Raw genomic sequence first — 19,919 nt, 5'->3', positions numbered from 1 at the left:
CTCCCGAGACATTCCGATCAGACTCGGTATCCCGGTTCTACAAGACACTTCGACAAGTTAAAACAAATCCAGCAACACCGCCCGAATGTGCCGACAAATCCCGATAGGAGCTGCACATATCTCGTTCTCAGGGCACACTCAGATGAGCAGTCCGTACAACTAAAACCAGCCCTCGAGTTTCCCCGAGGTGGCGCTGCAAGGGGCTCTAGTTTGGACCAACACTCAGAGGAGCACTGGCCCGGGGGGGGGGGGTTAAAATAAGATGACCCTTCAGTCCGCGAAACCCAAGGGAAAAAGGCTAGGTGGCAAATGGTAAAACCAATGTTGGGCATTGCTGGAAGAGTTTTATTCAAGGCGAACTGTCAAGGGGTTCCCATTATTACCCAACCGCGTAAGGAACGCAAAATCCGGGAACATAACACCGATATGACGGAAACTAGGGCGGCAAGAGTGGAACAAAACACTAGGAAAAAAGGCCGAGCCTTCCACCCTTTACCAAGTATATAGATGCATTAATTAAATAAGAGATAATGTGATATCCTAACAAGTAAACATGTTCCAACAAGGAACACCATCTCCATGTTCCAACAAGGAACAAATTTCAATCTTCACCTGCAACTAACAACGCTATAAGAGGGGCTGAGCAAAGTGGTAACATAGCCAAACAACGGTTTGCTAGGACAAGGTGGGTTAGACGCTTGGTTCACAATATGGGAGGCATGATAAGCAAGTGGTAGGTATCGCAGCATAGGCATAGCAAAAGAGCGAGCAACTAGCAAGCAAAGATAGAAGTGATTTCGAGGGTATGGTCATCTTGCCTGAGATCCCGCAAGGAAGAAGAACGAGTCCAAGAAGAAGACAAACGGACGTGGTCGAATGAATCCTCACAACACGACGTTACAGGAAACAACCCGAAGAAGCAACACCGGAAAGAAGCAAACAACATAGTAAACAACCACCACATAATCAAGGCATGATGCACAATCAAGCATGATGCATGTCTGATTTAAATATGCATGGCAAAGCAAAGTGCACAAACCATCCTACAAATTAAGTGGAGCTCCATTGCATATTGACGAAACACCACATTCAAGTTATTTAGTTCGATCTCGTTTATGTACCCAACAATATTAAATGTTGTTAAAACATGGCAAGAGGGTGAAGCAAAGTAAAACTACCTATCTAGTCAAGTTTAAATGAGGCCAGAAGCAACGAACAACATTTCCGGTAAATCCCCATATGCATATTTTAGGTTTGGTACTGTTCTGCCCTAAATCATATTTTATAGTTGTTAAACATGCAAAGATGAGTGCACCATGTTAAACTAGGCATTTTCTACCCCATTTACATATAAAGTTTATTAAAATCGGAGCTACGGTTATTTAGTTATGAAATAAAGCATTTTAGCATGGCATTTGAGCAAATTTAAACAAACAACATTTTAAGCATTTCAAACATGGAGGAAAATGGCATAATATGAAACTAGATGCAATTTTAAGCATATTTCATATATAAAGTTTTCCCATATGATGCACAGTTTGAGATATATGATATGCATGAAGTTTGAGGGTTTTTCTGCAATTCTGTTTTTAACTGGATAAATAGATAAAATCGCAGGCAGGGAAAAAACATGCACTGGGCTGAAACCACTGGAACTGGGCCGGACTAGTGAGCGCTGGAACTGGGACTGCTCACCAAGTGGCCTTAGGCCGTTCGGTGTAGAGGTGGGAGCTGCAAAAGGCGAGGCGAGGCCGGCCCAGTCACAGTCAACGCGCATGGTTCCCTCGACGCAGGGAAACAGGGGATCGAGCTCGTGCTCATCAGAAGGACTCGACGACGCATGGGGCACGTGGGATTCTGGCGAGCAACGGGATGGCGCGGCTCCGGCGATGGGCGCGATGAAGGCCGGGGCGGCATGGATCCAGGCAGGGGACTCAAGGAGGAAGGAGGTAGCAGGCCAGTGACAAGGCAATCGGCGACACCAGCTCCCTGTTGGTTTGCTGGCGATCGGCGACGCGGCCAAGGTCAAGGACGAAAGGGGCTGCGGGCGGCCGGACTTGTCCAGGCGGCAGGGGAGGTCGGCGACGAGCCCTGTGGCGTCAAACAGCGGCGGCAGACGAGTCAGCAGCAGCGCAAGGAAAACGGGGAAGAAGAGGAGCGTGAGGCAAGGGCGAGGTGATTGGCGGGGCGACAGACTTGGACGGTGGAGCCTGGGCGCGGCGGCGTGTACGGAGAGGCGGCCATGACGAGGCACGACGGCGCAAGCACGGGAAACCGAGGTCGAGAAGGGGACCATAGCGCGCGCGGGGTTCCTGGTGTTCCTATTACAGAGAGCGGAAGAATGAGAGATGGAGAGGAACAACGAAACCCCGGGAAGGAGAAGAAGAAGGGAGGCGGCGGTGCTCATCTTGCTGGCTGGTTCGGTCCCTGGCGGCGGCGCCGGATGACGAGGCGAGGAGGAGGAGTACGGGGAGTATCTGGATCGAAGAAGAGTAGTGGCTGGGCGCGGAAGGAGAGGCGCAGGTAGATCGGGAGGAGATCCTGAGGTTGGGGAATTAGTGCGGCGGCGGCTGGGAGGATCCCTAGAAATTGGGGATTTGGTCTGAAATTAGACTAGGGATGGACTATAAATATACATGACGGACTAGGTTAGGGGCTATCTCGACCCTACGATCGCAATCGGATGATCGCGGATAAAATAGCTAGGGAGTCCAATTAACAAAACAGAGATGTTTTTTAGATGTTTGGGGATGATTCGTACACAATGGTAGCGACAGTCCGGGTCGGGTCCGGGACAACTTTCGGGCGCGCGCGTGAGGAGGGCCGCGGGCTGACAAGAGAGGTTAGGTTGGACCTGGCGGTAGGTCATGGGCTGTGTAGACGGTCTCGAGCTGAGAGAAGAGAAGAGAGGGAGGCCCGGCGACTGTTTCCGGAGATCGAAAACGTCCGACATTAGACCGGCTATACTGCCGCTATAGTTAAACGTTGAGGCATCAAACGGACTCCGAACGTGATGAAACTTGGCAGGCGGCCTACCTACAACAAAACAACACCGCACGCCAACTTTCATCCCATTCCGAGAACATTTCCCGGCCACTTATAAAATAATATTTCGGACATGCCGCGGGCGCGTGCAAGTGTGTCTGGGCTCAGAACGGACAACGGAGAGAACTGGGATACCCCGGACGAATGCAAGTTTTGAAAACAAGATGATGCAATGCACATGATGACATGACAAGATGCAACACGCAAGCGAATGACATGGCAAAGACATCGAATAACTGGAATACACCTGGCACATCGGTCTCGGGGCGTTACAATGGAACTGCATGAATGATACGATTTTTAATAGAAGACCTATCATTAATTTCTTGTAGGTTATATTCAGGGCTATGGCATGGATCCGTACATGGTCATTACTCACTCCTACGGCCTCCACTGGCTACTGGGTGCAACCGATGGGAGATGGTAGCACAATTTTTTTTCAACTGGTTTGGATGGCGGTTGCTGCATAGGATAGGTCCTTAGTGAATCTCCGTCCAGCCGGATACAACTTTGAGCTTTGTATTCTTTATTTCTTTGCTCCTTTTATGAGCTGTACTTTGCAGACTAGACTTTGTTTGATTCGGCATTTTTAATAAAATGACTGCATGCATCTCTCCGATGGAGAGGCCGGGGGATGACCTCCTTTTCAAAAAAATGTAATTATCATCTATCAGGTGTAATGAAAAGCAAAAAGACTACCAGAGAGCAAAAACAACAACTGAACCATAATTGGTCTCGGCCGCCAAGTGGCTTTCTTAAGATTAATATTGATGCGGCTTTCCACGGGGACACCAACTTCGGCGGCTAGGGATTTGTCATTAGAGATGAGCAAGGTAGGCCGATGGTTGCATGGGTAGGCAATCTGGTACACATGTCAGCGCAACAAGGTGTTGTTTAAAATTGATTCCACACAGCTGAGGAGGGCAATGAATTCTAATGATTACGATCTGGCGAACATAGGAGCTATTGTTAGGAGTATTAAGTTTCAACTGTATGTGGAGTTTTCTGCTGCTAGTGTTATGTCTTGCCCTCAGGCTTGTAACAGAGTGGTACATGTTTTAGTTGTGTATGGAGTTAACCTGGGAGCTTATATGTGTGAAACCTGGTTGGGTCAACTCCCAAACTTTGTACTGACCTATGTAATGGGCTATTTTCCTAGTACTGGTATGTAATGGAATGCATTCATGTGTTCCTTTCAAAAAAATGAGGGGGGAAAATCCAACCAACTAGGAGACCTTAAAACACTCACAACAAGACCTTAATGAACAATGAAAGGAATTGAAATCAACAGCTAACACATAAATGAATAAGCAGAGCAAACTTAATCACCAGTGGCTGGAGCACTTGCAGCGTCGGCAACGACGTCGGCCAGCCTGTCCACAATCCCGACATGGATGAGCAAGGCCTAGAGGAGGGTTATCAGCTTGCCGCCCTAGTCGATGGCCTGCAGGTGCCCTTCGATGTTGTCGGACGGAGCCACATACATGATCAACTCCAACCAAAACCCGACCAGCAACTCCCACACCATCTCCTCGCCTCCGGTCAGCTCCCCAAGCCACCACGAGCTTTGCTGCATCCTTGAGCACCTCATGATTCTGTGTGGCGCCCAACAACTCAATGAGCCATCGGGACCCCATTTCTGGCGGCATGGACAACACCCCAGTGCTAGCCAAGAGGGCTCACTCACACTTCTGGCGGAAGGACGCCACCAGATACACGCAATAGCGCAACATGTGAGTGGCGGTGGTCTTCATATCAGAAACGGAAATAGAAATAGAAGAAGGCGGACCATGTTGCGGTGTTTGACGAGGAGGATCATCATGCTGGTGGTGTGGGTGCGTTGCCTCAAGGATGGTCGTGGTGATGTGCCACACAAGTATGGTGTCACATGTACTTTTGTTGTTGTTGCAGGCCTAGAGTGAACTTTCACCATCTTGGCCCAGGGACGTTATTCCTTTGCTAAGGCCTCCACTGCTTGTGCTTCTTAGGGGATCCATGATGCAAACTTTCATTGCCGATGGTATTTTGACATTATTACTCTTTCGGTCCACAAAATGGAGGCAACCTGGGAGAAGTTGAAGAAATTGCCTCGGGTGAAGCACCAACAACGAGGTTTGCCTCATTTTGTCATTTCCCATGGCTTGGGTGCATCTGCATCGCAACAAAAATTTCAATCCATTTAGGGACGATCGGAGAAAGTTGCAAAGAAGCACGGTGCACTAGCGGCATGTGAGGATTACTTTAGTCCAGCTGGAGCATATGTGGTAAACAATATCCTCCGTCTCAGCAACCACGACAACCATAAGGAGTAACAATACTGGCACTAGATCAAAATTCAAACTTCCAACCGATTGTGATTGGGGCTTGCTTTCAAAAAACAAGCGACGATAATAGCAAATGCAATCAACTGCTTTCAGGTCTTGAGGACCCAAAGGAAATCTTGGGTCTACAAAATAATTCTTTGAATGAGCTGCTAGGTTACACCCCCGTGATGACGTCTATTCCACAAAGTATGCAGTAACCTATGCTCAAGAGTGAGACAACTATACTAAATACGTTAACCAGCTATCTGAATAGGAGATTGGGAGTGGTGAATCATAATAATCATGAAGAAAAGAAAGCTCATCTGCATTTGAATGCCCTTTTATGTTAACCATCCTTTAGCAAGACGCTTGTGAAAAATTTGAGGGTCTCTGTGGAGATCACATCGGCGAGTCTGTACCTTGCAAATCGACACCTTAGCAACTTTAGCAATGCAAACGACAAGCATGTATATTTCATTAATTGTGCCACTTGAATCAGAAACTTGTTGTCTAATTGCCAAACTTTGTTAATGGTGACCAAACCGCCATCCTGAACTGTCTCCAAGCTCTTTCTGAAATATGTAACCATGATGTTGCTTCTTTGCTTGTCGTTCATCCCCACCCATAACTACAAGTGGAGGAGGCACATCCTCCTGGCCCGCATTTTAGAGTACCGTTGACAATGAGAAGAGTTGTAACTTCTCCAAGATAAAAAGGACAAAAAGAAACCTTGGGACATCATTACAATCCATCGGTAATGTTACCCGGTGAACGTTCGTCGGGAATAGATAGCATTTTGAACGATTTCGATGGCATTTTTAGTTGTGTGTGGGATCATAGTTTCTTCAAAGCGACATGGCATTTTCTTGGAAGATGGCAGTTTTGAGAATCCATCCTAGAAAATGCCATGTTGCTCTGAAGAAACTTACACCCCACATACAACTCAAAATGCCATGATTTTTTTAAATGCCACACGTTCCGGTCAAACGTTCGCTAGATACGAGGGTCCCAATCCATACATCAAAAGCATCAACTTTATACATGCAGGCGGCACCGCGAGCGACTATACATTTGTGTATTATCACCTCCGAAGGCAGACCAACCTAATGCATCTCGATCTCGCCAGTGCACTAAGGTGCATGGTTGGAGTGGCGATCAAGTATCAGATGTGCTAGATCGATGAGTTCGCCATCTCAGCTTTGTACAGAGGGCAGAGTGCATTTATCTTGAGCCATTTGTCGACGCATTCCTTGTGGAATAAGTGTGTGCAGTTCCAGGGAAATTCACGGAGCTCATCAGTGTGTCCATACTTGGCAAGTAGATGCAACGAACCTGCAAACAGAAGAAGAAGAAGAAGAAGAAGAAGTCGGTAAGTGCGTGCAACAATGGTACTTCTGTTTTGCTGCAAGACAGATGTTCAATGCTATTTAAAAAAAGAATAACGTTTCCTTTCCACGCAGAACACGTTCTTGCCACACTTCATCCGTCCCTCACCTCCTGCATTGGTTTTTCTTCCTTTCGAATGATCCAGCCACACCTCCCTTGCTCGATCTGGGAGGGATGGTCACCAATCTTGTTTCTCACGCTGGCTATGGAAAACAGAGCGCATCACCAGTGACGGCCATGAAAGAGATTCACACGGGCGAGGGAGAGCACTCCTTCAACGTGACTTAGACATTGCAAATGTGACAGCCTGGCAGCCGCCATCGACGGCCCACTCCATCGTAGAGGCTGCCTCTGCCTGCAACAACGTACCGAGCCCCACCATTGTTGTTGCTGCAATATGCCCCAACATGCACCAATCTGCGAAAAGGCGTGCTTACTCTCGGAGTACCCACACAACCTCAGGAACAGTAAATTCAATGAAAATAGGAAAAACTTATTAATGGCACAAAATTTTAGATTATCATTTACATTTTTTTTCAAATTTTCTGTTAATGAGGGTGTGGATACATCCAGTAGTAAAAAATACACTTTGATCAATCTGTAGTTTCGGGTCGAGCCGGCCCAATAAGGATCTGGCACCGCTATACCTGGCTATGGGTAGCCCGACCCGACCCGGCCTGAAAATCTCGGGGTGGACTGGGCCTGACGTGCCATCGTGCTGGGCTCGAGCCTGGAAATTGATCCCGATGGGCATATCGGGCCAGGTTTGGGCTTACAGAAAAAAAAAGATTTTAGACATAGTCGGGCCAGGCCAATCTGGCCATGTCGGACTTTTCAGGTTTGGGCCAGGCTTGGGCCTGATTTGTTAGGCCCGCCGGTCGGGCAGGACCGGGCTCGGGCCTGAGTTTTCAGCACCGGGCTTTTTCTGGCCCGGCCCGGCCTGACATATGCCCAGGTATAGGCGCCGCCTGGTCGAGAAGCTCGCGGCGCTGAGCCGTTGCCCGCCGGGAATTCGGGAGTCCTTTGTGTGCCGTGTCCATACCTTGTCCTCTCCGCCGACGGGAAGTCCCAGATTCCCCGCCTCTCCCGCGCTGACCTCGGGGCCACGGCCCACGGCCAACAGCAAGCGGCACCTGCTGGACGGCGTCCCCTGGCTCATCCGCCGCCCCCGCCTCAGCCTCAACGTCCTGCTCGGTCAGTGCTCTCCTCCTTCCAGTCTCCGCCCTCTATCTCAGTTCTTGCGTCTCTCTACATCTCAGCTTCTCCTTCAGCACTACTATACCATCACCGTTAATCAATCGAATCTGTTCCCGTTCGTTTTGCACGTGAGGTGAGCCTAGAGCCGCTGTTCTGTAGGTTTATTACCTTGGATGGGATAGCGCAGCTTCGATTTCGCCATGAATTGTGGTCTATGAAGATGTGCAAAATACTTCAGCTTCATCTGATTCAAATTATATGAACATAAAATCTGAGGTTCGTTGTGTTGTTGATAGTCTACTTAGATTATTGAGATAACTTTCCAAGAATCTTCTGATGCTTGTGGTTTGAAGATGAAACCATTTAGCTTGAGAGTCATATCTCTTTTACAAGAGGTTGGTAGCCGCAGGACTAATACCTGATGCAGTGAACGAGATCCCAACAAATGAAAATGTTGGTCACTCGCAAGTCAATCAAAAACACGCACAATGGGCCATTAAATGGACAACATGATACATGCACTTAACATCACGATAACCACCTGGAGGCTGCCAAAGGCAGACATGCTCAAGAGGAATAAAGACCAAAAGATTTTACAACCCCAGAGAAAAACTGCGCAGCAAGGCACTATGTAACATGCCTGACTGCAAGTCTTGCTCTCAGCTGATTACATCAGCAGATGAAAATTCACTCTCTTTTTGTTTGACTATATATCATACTCCCTCCGTCCAAAAATAAGTGTCTCAACTTTGTACAAACTTTAGTACGAAGTTGTACTAGAGTTGAAACACTTATTTTGGGACAGAGGGAGTACTATTTTGGCAGATCTAATAGAAGAGGAGGCAGTTGCAAATCCTCTAGAAGGATACACCAACATCGAAATCTTCTGCACGTTTTAGCTATCCTGATACCCATCTTCATTACAGATTCGATACACATTGTATACAATTGTGTGGGCAAAGAAAAATGTGTCATCTAACTTCCTCGAAACCACACATGTGCTGCAGTTTATCAAAGGTTGAATATCTTCCAATGTCTTGCCTTTTGTCTCATGGCACGATCTTCACAGTGAACACAACAGCCGTGTTTCTCCAAGCCACTCATGTGCTGCAGTTTATGGAAGCCTGAATCTCTTCCAAGGTCTTGCCTTTAGTCTCCGGCACGATCTTCACAATGAAGAGAATAGCCACGGCGCAAACGAAGGCGAAGAAGAAGAATGTTCCTACAAGATTTGCTGCATATCAGACAAACGTCCCTGGATGATTCAAGCAACACCATAGTCCATAGGGGGCTGACGTATATTTGGCTGACCTGAAGCACTCCAGCTCATGAGGAAGTTGAAGGCGAAGGAAACTGCTAATGAAGCCAACCAGTTCACCAGAGTCACGAAGCTTCCGCCGATTCCTTTCATGTTAATGGGGAATATCTGCGTCCAATCCAATCGACCATGTCAATAACATCTCATTTCTAAGTAAGTTCATATGGTGTTGTAAGAAATCTCGAGCGACGAAGAAATTTGATTGTTTTGAAGTGTGAACTCTAAACCTCTGACATTATGACCCAAGGAACGGAACCCATCCCTAGTGAATAGCTTGCAATGTAGACCTGTTTCAGTTATACAAAACGATTTAGCGTGGAAAAAAGTTCAGATACGCATCAGGTCACTTGCAAACAAAGGCTTTTCAGGTGTACCAATATGCTGGTGAGCGTGATGACTGGGACTTGCTTCGGGAATATCCCGTGAATCTACATGCAGCAGAGATTCCACTTGATGAAGTTTTGATACAAAAGGAATTAAAGGACATAAAAGAGCATGAAAGTTACCTTAAGGTAGAATGATACTGCTGACATAAGAGTCCCGACGAGGAGTCCAGATGTCGAAATCTGCAGAAAATAAAATAAAATGAAAGGTCAGAATTAGTGTTCATGTTGGCCAAGTTTTATCTCTGAGCTTACTAATAATAGTGGCTTTCTCCCACTCCGGTCCATCAGTAGAGCTCCAAGTGTTGTCAGCGGTAACTGTTATAATGAAGATTACACAAATTCAAAAAGTTACTGAGGAATTTGATGAAAATTGATGTACGTGTTATTAGCTTCACTTGGATACAGGCCATCAAGATTGTTCCTAGGTTTCCTGAATCGAACCCTGCAGGTAACTCAACATAACTTAACTTTCAGAACTTAACTGACAAAAATCAATTATCTCCAAGTCCGAGATCTGCCAGCTTACCAGCTGAGACAAATGTTTCACTGGCGTAGAACAGGATCCCGTTTATCCCTGCAAACTGCTGGAAAACCATTAGACCGGCGCCGATAATGACAGGACGGATGTATGGCCTGCTGAAGAGATCCTGAATTCCAGGCTTTGGAAGATTGTCAATAGTTTCGACGAAGTCCTGCATGTAGAGCAATTCCATTTCCATGACGACGCCGCATATTTTTTCTGAATCGACAAAACTAAACACAGCTAGCGGCGCCAAACCTTGATTTCTGCAGCTTCAAGGGACACATCCGCGTCTCTGCCACGGAGGCGCTGGAGTGCTATTCCAAACTCCTTTTGCCGGCCAACCTTTACCTGTGGTGAACATTTGATGCTGAATTGGTAAGTGTGACAACTAGATGCTACAACAAGCAGGATGTCATTCAGTCAGTAAATTATTTACCAGCCATCGAGGAGATTCAGGAATGAAGAAGAGACCAGCTATGAGAAATATGCATGGAGCAAGTCCTGTGTATACATGCCATGCCAGAGGGGGAGGTCATCAGATCAGAGTACATGAGGATGGTCAACACAAAAACTACAATGTGGAATTGTAAGATATTGTATGTACCAGCCATGGCCAGCATGCGCCAGGACACGACTGTGCCGACGATATACGTCACGGATAATCCAGTGCCTATCATCAACTGCATGCAGTTCAGGCAGAAATTTCAGAGTTGTTCCCAAAAGGCCAGCAAGGCTATAGTGTGTTCATATTTTGTTTCAAGGAGGAAAAGAGTTACTGGATTCAGAGCTGTAAGCCCCCCACGAAGAGCCTTCGGAGCAATTTCTGCAATGAAAACCGGCACCTGTTGGGTTGCAAGGGCTAGTGTTAGTGTTAAGTTGAAATTGTCTGAAAGATCCGGCTGTTTGCTGAACAGTGTGATTAAATGATGATCGTACGTACCACATACGAAAACACTCCGACGCCGAGTCCGGTGCAAAATCTCCCAAAATCAAGTGAAGAAGCACTCTGAAAGTTAGCACAAACAAAAGTTCAGAGGCACATCAGCAGCTATGTACTCTTGCACGGTGGTGTGATGGTACAAGAAGGGAAAAGACCTGTGCAGAGAAGATAGCCAGCCATCCGACGATGGAAACGAGAGCAGAGGCCCTCATCGCCTGCTCCCAGCACACAAACAATTTGGGTCATGAAATAGATGATCATTCTGGCGGGCATATTATACACTACTACCTCCGTCTCATAGTATAAGACTTTTTTGACACTACACTAGTGTAAGAAAATATCTTACATTATGGGACAGAGTAGTACTAAACATACCCCTTTTCGTCCAGCAACATCTGCAATCTGCCCGCTCGCGACCGCTCCGATCATGGCCCCGATTGTTATTACCGACCCGAAAACAGAGTACTGCAGATTATTACACGGATGAGAAACTGGGAATAACAACAGTACTATGAGAAATGCCACGGCCATCGATTTGAGTTGAATAGTTGGCCCGGAGCCATGTCCGTGAGGCATTGGTGGCACATGAGGCACGGACGGACGTACCTCGGAGAGGGTCAGCTGGAGGTCCCGGCTGATCCCGGCCTCAGCTGGTGCGGAGTAACCAATCTGCAGCAGCGCCAATCACATACAGAAATTGTTTCTCAAGCAAAAGGCTCCAGATGACGCTCAACTATGATAGTAGACTCACCGCGACGCCGAAGGCGAAAGAGCCGAGCACGGCGACGCCGGTGCTGGCCATGACCATCCCCAGCGACGACCCGTCGCCACCCCTCGCCGGCGGCGGGCCAAGGAGGTGCTCGCTCGCCTCCGCCGCCGCATCACCACCCCTTGTCATCGCTACAAGAAGCTACTTAAGTGCAAAGCAAAACCACCACTGCCAGTGCGTGCTCAGCTACAAGATGGGCGGATACATATAATCTCTGCCATGTTGGTAAGAGCATGTCATTTTGTTGGTATCATTGAATGGAATGCCGTAACATGGGGCACAATCTGCCGTGACATTTAACAAGTGCTCCTGCAGGACAACTGATATTGGGCCATTAGTCACCAACGGACAGCTCATTCACGCGAGATAAGAAAGTTAAATTGGCAAGAACAAGCATGTGGATACTTGCTTTGGAAAAGGCACTGTCGTTGCTCATGTGGCCATGCATTTTCTAGTTGTTCACTGTCCTCTTCCGGAGATCCCATCGAGTCCAAATTAGCTGTTCATCTGCCTTATTTTAGTACTAAAAAAAACAGATTGTGATATGATTTTGCCGGATATGCATGCTCAGGGAGATCCGAGAAAACAAACATAACCAAAGCCACTAAGTAGATCCTTAATCGCTTGTGGACACGCTAGTGATCAATGACAGAGCCAGATCCAATCCCACACGATCCTTGCCCCACGTGTTTCCTTGAGTGTTGGCTTCTACATCTCCCTCTTGGACCATTAAGATATTGTTTGCACTTAGAGTGTTCCTAGCGGGCCGCTCACACAGACAACAAAGAACCCATCAGGATTCACTGAACACTGAACTCTGATCTCTAAATAAAGAACACCTATCAAAGTATGAAAATATATAACTTTAAATGATAGCACAGTCGATACGTGTACCGCTGCCCTCAGTAAAAGTTAACTTCCAGGGATGTTCAATGCACGTGCAATTTCCGTTGTGATTCACTACAGGTGTGGAGGCAAAAATAAACAACAACATGAGAAAAAAAGGAGCAAATCAAAGGAAGGAAGAATCATGTGATAGAAGGGACTGCTCACACAAATCATTCTTTCAGTTGGGACCAAATCATCTTTTCCTTATTATGTGGTGAAGTTGTTTTATAGATTAGAAAGTGCAAAACAAAACAATAGTCACATCCATATATGTGGACCATCTCTTCCATATGGGAAGGAGTTGTTAGCCTGCCTGTTCATTACTAGTAGAAAGCTAGCTTATTGTTTCTTCATTTATGTGCTCTACCATATTGAGGTATGGACCCCCATGATGCTAATCGTATTATTTTAATTACTAATCATAATTAAGGTCCATTTTCTAATTGTGGATTATCCAGAGTAAAATTATGGTTGGTGTTGTAGTTGGGGAGAGGAGGCTGTTGTCGAGCGTTGAAGGACCAGGACGACGGGAATTGGTGGAGGGAAAAGTCCACCCTATTTCACTTCCTCGAGATATAAAAAACATTTTGTTCCATTCTCAGGCTGCAACATTTATTTGCAAATCAACTTCACCATTTTCACATTTTTTATTGTTCTAAGATTATCGTGAAAATAAAACTACTCAAAGAGTTCATTCTACAAATATGAAGGAAGAAGAGACAACATAGTTCACTTACAAAACACAACTAGTGCCAAATCTCCAAATGATAGAGCTAACACAACTTCTTCATCAATCTTAACATATGTGCCATAATTTACATTGTATTCACGAAATATAAAGTACAAACTTTACTTTAGATACACACACAAACTATACGTATTTAAAGTAGACACATGATATGTTGCATATGAAGCTCATTCTATGCAGTGGGGTAAGAAGGCTCCATCGCAAGGCCACACATGCCTTTCTTGTCAGGAATGTCCTTCTCCATTCTTAAATATCCGTTCTCGCCCCATGTTGTTCCCCATGAATTCTTCAGCAACCAATACTTTGTGCCATCGCTGGTCTTGCCATAACCAATAGCTGCAATACCATGGTCCAGGTCTGTGCCACATGAGCCTGTCATCACTCCACCTTTGTAAAATTGGAAGGTCATATCTCCTCCATCTACAGCCACCGAGACGGGTTGGCTTGCGACGGCTTGCATGAGAGCTCCCTCGTTGTTGGCTGGAACATCCTCATAGCTTTTGATGGTTGCGGCACCGTTGGTTCCACTCTTGCACTTGTCATCTGCCGCGGTATATGGGTAATTGGACTCGGTTGTGAGACCGCCATTCTTGATTATGAACTTGAAGGCATCATCCATAAGCCCACCTTCGCAACCTTGATCTTCACCATGGACATCACAATCCACTAGTTCTTGCTCAGACAACGAGATAAGCTTGCCGGTTTTCAGCTTAACGACGCCCTCTGTAGCAGCGACAGCAGAAAAAGCCCAACAACAACCTACAAATGTTTACGTTTGTGCAGATACTATAAGAGGACATTCTCATTAAAAATTCAAACATATATGCAATATATTATTACCCTAAACATACTTACCACATTGGCCCTGATCCTTGATGGGGGTGACTGCTCCTTTAGTTCTCCAGTCTACAGTTGCCGGAAGTGCATCGAAACTTACATTCTCATACCTAAATCCGGTAGGCATCCTTTCCATGCTCGGTTTGTACCCCTTGTTAGCCTTCCTCGCCTTGAACTCCTCGTTCGTTAGGTCGGCGAACTGATTGACGCCCAAATAGAACTTGAGGTTCTTGGCATTAAACGACTCGATGAACCCGACATTGGCCTTGAACACCTCGAATCGTTGCGCCTTCTCAGCATCGTCCTTGTACACACGACCGTACTGCACCATCCAGCTCTCGTGCCTTGCCACCATCGATAAGTCATCGCTGAGCTCACGAGCTGCTAGGACCGAACTGCAGAAGCAGACGCATCCGACGATGCCAAGGATCAAAGCTTTTGGGATGGCCATGTTATGTTTGATGAATTGCTTGCTACTACTAGTGTGTAGTGTGTGCTCTGGTTTGGTTTTGTGAATGGTACTGGGTGTCTTATATAGTTGCATGGATGTATGTATTTGAATATGGGGGATTGAGATGGTCTCCAACGTAGCGGTGAAGTACATCTGGTAGGCGGATAGTATAAATAAATATGTGTGCATATGGTGTACGCTTTCCTTAGCATATGAGAATAATAAACATGTTGTGCCAGAACTTTGGATGTTAGTACAAGAAAAATCAAGTAACCATGATTACGACATATTTTGATACTTCATACATACTTAGTTCAATGTGATTGCATGGTGATGCTGACAGGCTTTTCTATCGATCCTATTCCTATGGAGCTCCGTAAACGTGTTGGCATGAGTACCCAGGAACCAAAAATACATATAATTTTTTTACACCCTAAATTTTAAGCGTAACACCAAGTCTTAGCTTATGTTGATTTACAAAACTATGAGTGCGTGCAAAAAACATTGATAAAAATTCTTGTAGCCTACCGATGAAAAGTGATTAAATGTGACCGCTTGCAGAGACGAGTGGAAACGGCAAGTTGATTAAGACAACTTAACCTGTCAGGTCATCAAATGTTAAGAGAACTATGATTAGTTAATTAACTAATGATAAGTAATTTACTCTTGAGTTCAAACATGGATTGGTATCCCTAGTACGTCAAGTCCATGAATTAATATTAATACCGTCGGATATACTTGCCAGCATTGTAGATGGTTCATATCTCACTACCATCACATATTTCTGGCGGCCATGGTTAGCGGGAGGCCCCCTGCTTAATGAGAGTTGCAGGTGGCTAGGTAGTCCAGCGTTGCAACTCAAGGATGAGTGATGGTATGTAACACTGCACATGACACACACACTCTGCAAAGCGCCAAGTGTTACACGCAACCAACGTGTCCAACACTTATCCCCTCATCCCTTCAGACTTGTAGGCCTAGGAACATTTGGTACACAAGAATGAATAAAGGACCCACACGGACATGTGGGACATGGCAAGAGAAACGACAACATGCAGCCTGAGAGCCAAAGCGAACACACACACACACATGCAGATGAGACCGACGTGGGAGAAACGAGCGATGGCCAACTGACAAGAAGGGACAACCTCACGAAACAATCCGGGAGCTCAGAACGCCCCATTTCTAGCAAACATAGTAATTAAATATATAATTACAAAAGCAAAAAATAAAATTTGTTTGTTAAATAATGAAATATGACCTTTTCCTCAAAGATTGAATTGGTTTATAATTTGAAACTAGGTTTTAAGAAATATGCTTTAAATCATAATGTGCGATGTCAATAAATGGGAGGAAGCGTGAACTGAACTTGTCGATAGCGAAAGCGTCGCAAGATAGAAGACCTAGGTACGTTGAAAGATTCATGTGGTATGTTTTGAGATTTTTGGTTCTCTTTGATGAAAAGGTTAGTCATTACCATCTGTAAAAGGAGAAAATTACTACCTCCGTCCGGGTTTACTAGTCGCCATCGTAATTTGGGCCAAAATTTGACAACAAAGATCCTTAATCACTTGTGGTCACGCTAGTGATCAATAAGAAAGAGTTAGATCCATTCATCCCCCACGATCCTTGCCCCACGTGTTTCCTTGAGTGTTGGATTCTACATCTCCTTCTTGGACCTTTAGGAGATTGTTTGCACTCAGACTGTCCCTAACGGGACGCTTGCAAACCCATTACCATCTCACGCAGACAACAAAGAACCCACCAGGATTCACTGAACACTGAACTCCGATCTCTAAAGGATGTTGTGGAACTGAAGAAATAACACCTTTCATTGAAACTCTTGCAATGATAACACGGTTGATACGTGTACCGCTGTCATCAATAAACTTTAAGTTCAAGGGACGTTCAATGGACATGCAATTTTCGTTGTGATTCACTACAGTTCAGGAGGCAAAAATAGAAAACACCATGAGAAAAAAATAAAGAAATCAAAGGAAGGAAGGAAGAATCATGTGAGAGAAGGGACTACTTACACAAAAATTGATGCCCAAAATTACCAGATGGTTGTGCATGATGTCACTTACATTGAGGTAGTCCACAGACATAGCCCCCAAGGCACGAATCCAGTATGCGTTCATTCATTATGCCAGTTTGGCTAACAAAAAAGGATCATGATGCTAATCCTTTTTTCCACAATATTCATGTCCATCATCGGAAAAAAACTGCTGCGGCGATCAGGCAAAAGAACATGAAAACAGAGATACAGAGCGAGTAAGTAAAATAATCGCTGAACATATGCTTTATCAGAATTTTCTTGCCTAGCCTAAGAGAGCAAGGAAAGAATAAAACATAGTGCAAACTGAATAAGAGTACTAAATAATTAAGAGAGACTAACGATGAAGATGAAGACAGTAGAAAAGACACTTAGGACTGAACGACCGTACTGCCAGGAAAACTAATGAACTATCATGGTTGTACAAGCTATGAATGAGAATGAGAAATATGACTAATAGACTGAAAAAGACAAAGTCAGCCAGAGAGAATGAAGGTGTGACCGAGGACTTAAGAAAGGCACAACGCTCAAAGAAGAATTGACTTCAGAAAAATAAGTAGCCCAATAACAAAGTAAAGACTCAGATCATAGAAGTGGTTCATAAAAAAAGACTAAGACCATAGAAGTAAGAAAGATAACTAATGAAAAATGGAATAACTACTTAAGAACTAATGAATGTTGATAAAATAGTTTATGCTTGAGAATCTGAAAAGGAACAATGGCAAGGCACAAAAGCACCGAAAATCTTATATGGTGAAGACTTGGGGATGAGGAACGACATTCAATGAGTGAGAGACTAAACACACAATGAATATAAAAAAACTACAATGAAACTATAGAAAAACTAATGAAAAAGATGCATAACACTCATCATAGTACTGACAAAACTGAAGAAAATGAAACCTACACTAAAACTAACTAAAAAAATTAAAGCTCACTAACCATCTCATCACTCTCTACATTTCATCTTCTCCGTCAGCACTATACTATCGTGGTTAATTAATCGAACCCATTCCGGCCGTTTTTGTAGGTGAGGTGAGCCCTTTGATTGAAGTTACTTTCCGTAGAGGATTACCTTGGGACCAAATCATTTTTCCTTATTATGTGGCGCAGTTGTTCTATAGATTAGAAAGTGCAAAATGAAACAATAGTCACATCCATATATGTGGACCATCTCTTCCATATGGGAAGGAGTTGTTAGCCTGCCTGTTCATTTCTAGCAGAAAGTTAGCTTATTTTTTCTTCATTATTTTCTCTACCAAATTGAGGTATGGACCCCCACGATGCTAATCGTAATATTTTAATTACTAATCATAATTAAGGTCCACTTTCTAATTGTGGGTTATCCAGAGTAAAATTAAGGTTGGTGTTGCAATTGGGGAGAGGAGCTTGTTGCCGAACGTTGAGGAACCATGACGACGGGAATTGGTGGAGGGAAAAGTCCTTCCTATGTCACTTCCTCGAGATATAAAAAACATTTTGTTTCATTCTCGGGTTGCAACATTTATTTGCAAATCAACTCCACCATTTCACATTTTTTTATGGTTCTAAGATTATCATGAAAATAAATACTACTCAAAGAGTTCATTCTACAAATACGAAGGAACAAGAGACAACACAGTTCACTTACAAAACACAACTGGTGCCAAATCTCCGAATGACATAGCTAACACAACTTCTTCATCAATCTTAACATATGTGGCATAATTTACATTGTATTCACGAAATATGAAGTACAAAGTATACTTTAGATACACACACAAACTATACATATTTAAAGTAGACACATGATATGTTGCATATGACGCACATTCTATGCAGTGGGGTAAGAAGGCTCCATCGCAAGGCCACACATGCCTTTCTTGTCAGGAATGTCCTTCTCCATTCTTAAATATCCGTTCTCGCCCCATGTTGTTCCCCATGAATTCTTCAGCAACCAATACTTTGTGCCATTGCTGGTCTTGCCATAACCAATAGCTGCAATACCATGGTCCAGGTCTGTGCCACATGAGCCTGTCATCACTCCACCTTTGTAAAATTGGAAGGTCATATCTCCTCCATCTACAGCCACCGAGACGGGTTGGCTTGCGACGGCTTGCATGAGAGCTCCCTCGTTGTTGGCTGGAACATCCTCATAGCTTTTGATGGTTGCGGCACCGTTGGTTCGACTCTTGCACTTGTCATCTGCCGCGGTATATGGGTAGTTGGACTCGGTTGTGAGACCGCCATTCTTGATTATGAACTTGAAGGCATTATCCATAAGCCCACCTTCGCAACCTTGATCTTCACCATGGACATCACAATCCACTAGTTCTTGCTCAGACAACGAGATAAGCTTGAGTATTCTATAGTCTCACCTAAATAGCTTGGCGTAATCATGGTCATAGCTGTTTCCTGTGTGAAATTGTTATCCGCTCACAATTCCACACAACATACGAGCCGGTTTGATGTGGCGGACCCGACCCGAATGGATCAAGCGCTCTGTGCTCAGGTGTCATCCCTGGATCAGTAATGCTGACACCACACAGTACATCGAAGGATTTATAGCAGAGTGGCAATCACACACTTATTACATCGTTGTCTCAAAGAGAACTTATTACAATAAATATGGCTTAAGGCCATCTAGTGTCGATAACAGCGGAAGACTTGGAAGATGAATGGGTCCATCAACTCCAACGGCATCACTGAGTATAGAACCACGACCTAAGAAACACCTTACTCGTCGTCTGAAAAGTCTGCAACATAGAAGTTGCAGCCCGAAAACGGGTCAGCACATGGAATATGCTGGCAATGTAACACATAGAGAGTAATGGAATGAACAGCTATACTATATGCATATATGGCTAGTGGAAAGCTCTATGGTTACAGTTTTGCGTAAAGCCAGTTTTTTCCTACTGCAAAGGAATAAATTTATTTAACTATCAAGGTAGTTGTTAAACATCGAGAATGGTTGACAGCATTCCGATCCCAATTAAGTGAACAATTAAAACCCAACAACATTAATTAGAAGTAACATGATGAGATTCACATGATATTCAAGTACTAGATACTCAAGTTGTCCATAACCGGGGA

General features: G+C 44.8%; 2 protein-coding genes across 2 annotated transcripts; both read right to left on the bottom strand.

Moving 5' to 3' along the window:
- Positions 1-8,508: 8,508 nt before the first annotated feature.
- On the bottom strand, positions 8,509-12,196 carry LOC125515001 (sugar transporter ERD6-like 16). Its single transcript, XM_048680409.1, has 17 exons — positions 11,850-12,196; positions 11,705-11,767; positions 11,474-11,563; positions 11,254-11,313; positions 11,099-11,164; positions 10,935-11,000; positions 10,763-10,838; positions 10,595-10,659; positions 10,414-10,506; positions 10,162-10,327; positions 10,031-10,077; positions 9,888-9,950; positions 9,756-9,815; positions 9,624-9,677; positions 9,477-9,536; positions 9,243-9,357; positions 8,509-9,153 (listed from the first exon to the last, which is right to left on the bottom strand). Exons 1-17 carry the CDS (start codon positions 11,994-11,996, stop codon positions 9,032-9,034), a joined length of 1,413 nt encoding a protein of 470 aa, XP_048536366.1. The 5' UTR covers positions 11,997-12,196; the 3' UTR covers positions 8,509-9,031.
- A 1,393-nt stretch (positions 12,197-13,589) lies between these two features.
- LOC125512735 (senescence-specific cysteine protease SAG39) lies at positions 13,590-14,810 on the bottom strand. Its single transcript, XM_048677826.1, has 2 exons — positions 14,359-14,810; positions 13,590-14,262 (listed from the first exon to the last, which is right to left on the bottom strand). The coding sequence occupies exons 1-2, from the start codon at positions 14,789-14,791 to the stop codon at positions 13,676-13,678; spliced, it is 1,020 nt and encodes a 339-aa protein (XP_048533783.1). The 5' UTR covers positions 14,792-14,810; the 3' UTR covers positions 13,590-13,675.
- Between the last annotated feature and the right edge of the window lie 5,109 nt (positions 14,811-19,919).

Source organism: Triticum urartu, chromosome 6 (assembly GCF_003073215.2).
Source record: "Triticum urartu cultivar G1812 chromosome 6, Tu2.1, whole genome shotgun sequence".
In the NCBI taxonomy this organism is placed as follows: domain Eukaryota; kingdom Viridiplantae; phylum Streptophyta; class Magnoliopsida; order Poales; family Poaceae; genus Triticum; species Triticum urartu.
This window is presented reverse-complemented; position numbering and strand designations above follow the sequence as displayed.

What these genes read in the sequence shown, in the direction of transcription:
- LOC125515001 (XM_048680409.1), bottom strand. Translation starts at nt 11,996, where the DNA reads ATGACAAGGGGTGGTGATGCGGCGGCGGAGGCGAGCGAGCACCTCCTT. An exon ending in ATGTTGCTGGACGAAAAGGG is followed by an intron (nt 11,314 to 11,473) that starts GTATGTTTAGTA and finishes TGCTGGGAGCAG; the next exon opens with GCGATGAGGGCCTCTGCTCT. An exon ending in TCTTGATGGCCTGTATCCAA is followed by an intron (nt 9,951 to 10,030) that starts GTGAAGCTAATA and finishes TCATTATAACAG; the next exon opens with TTACCGCTGACAACACTTGG.
- LOC125512735 (XM_048677826.1), bottom strand. Translation starts at nt 14,791, where the DNA reads ATGGCCATCCCAAAAGCTTTGATCCTTGGCATCGTCGGATGCGTCTGC. An exon ending in CAAGGATCAGGGCCAATGTG is followed by an intron (nt 14,263 to 14,358) that starts GTAAGTATGTTT and finishes AAACATTTGTAG; the next exon opens with GTTGTTGTTGGGCTTTTTCT.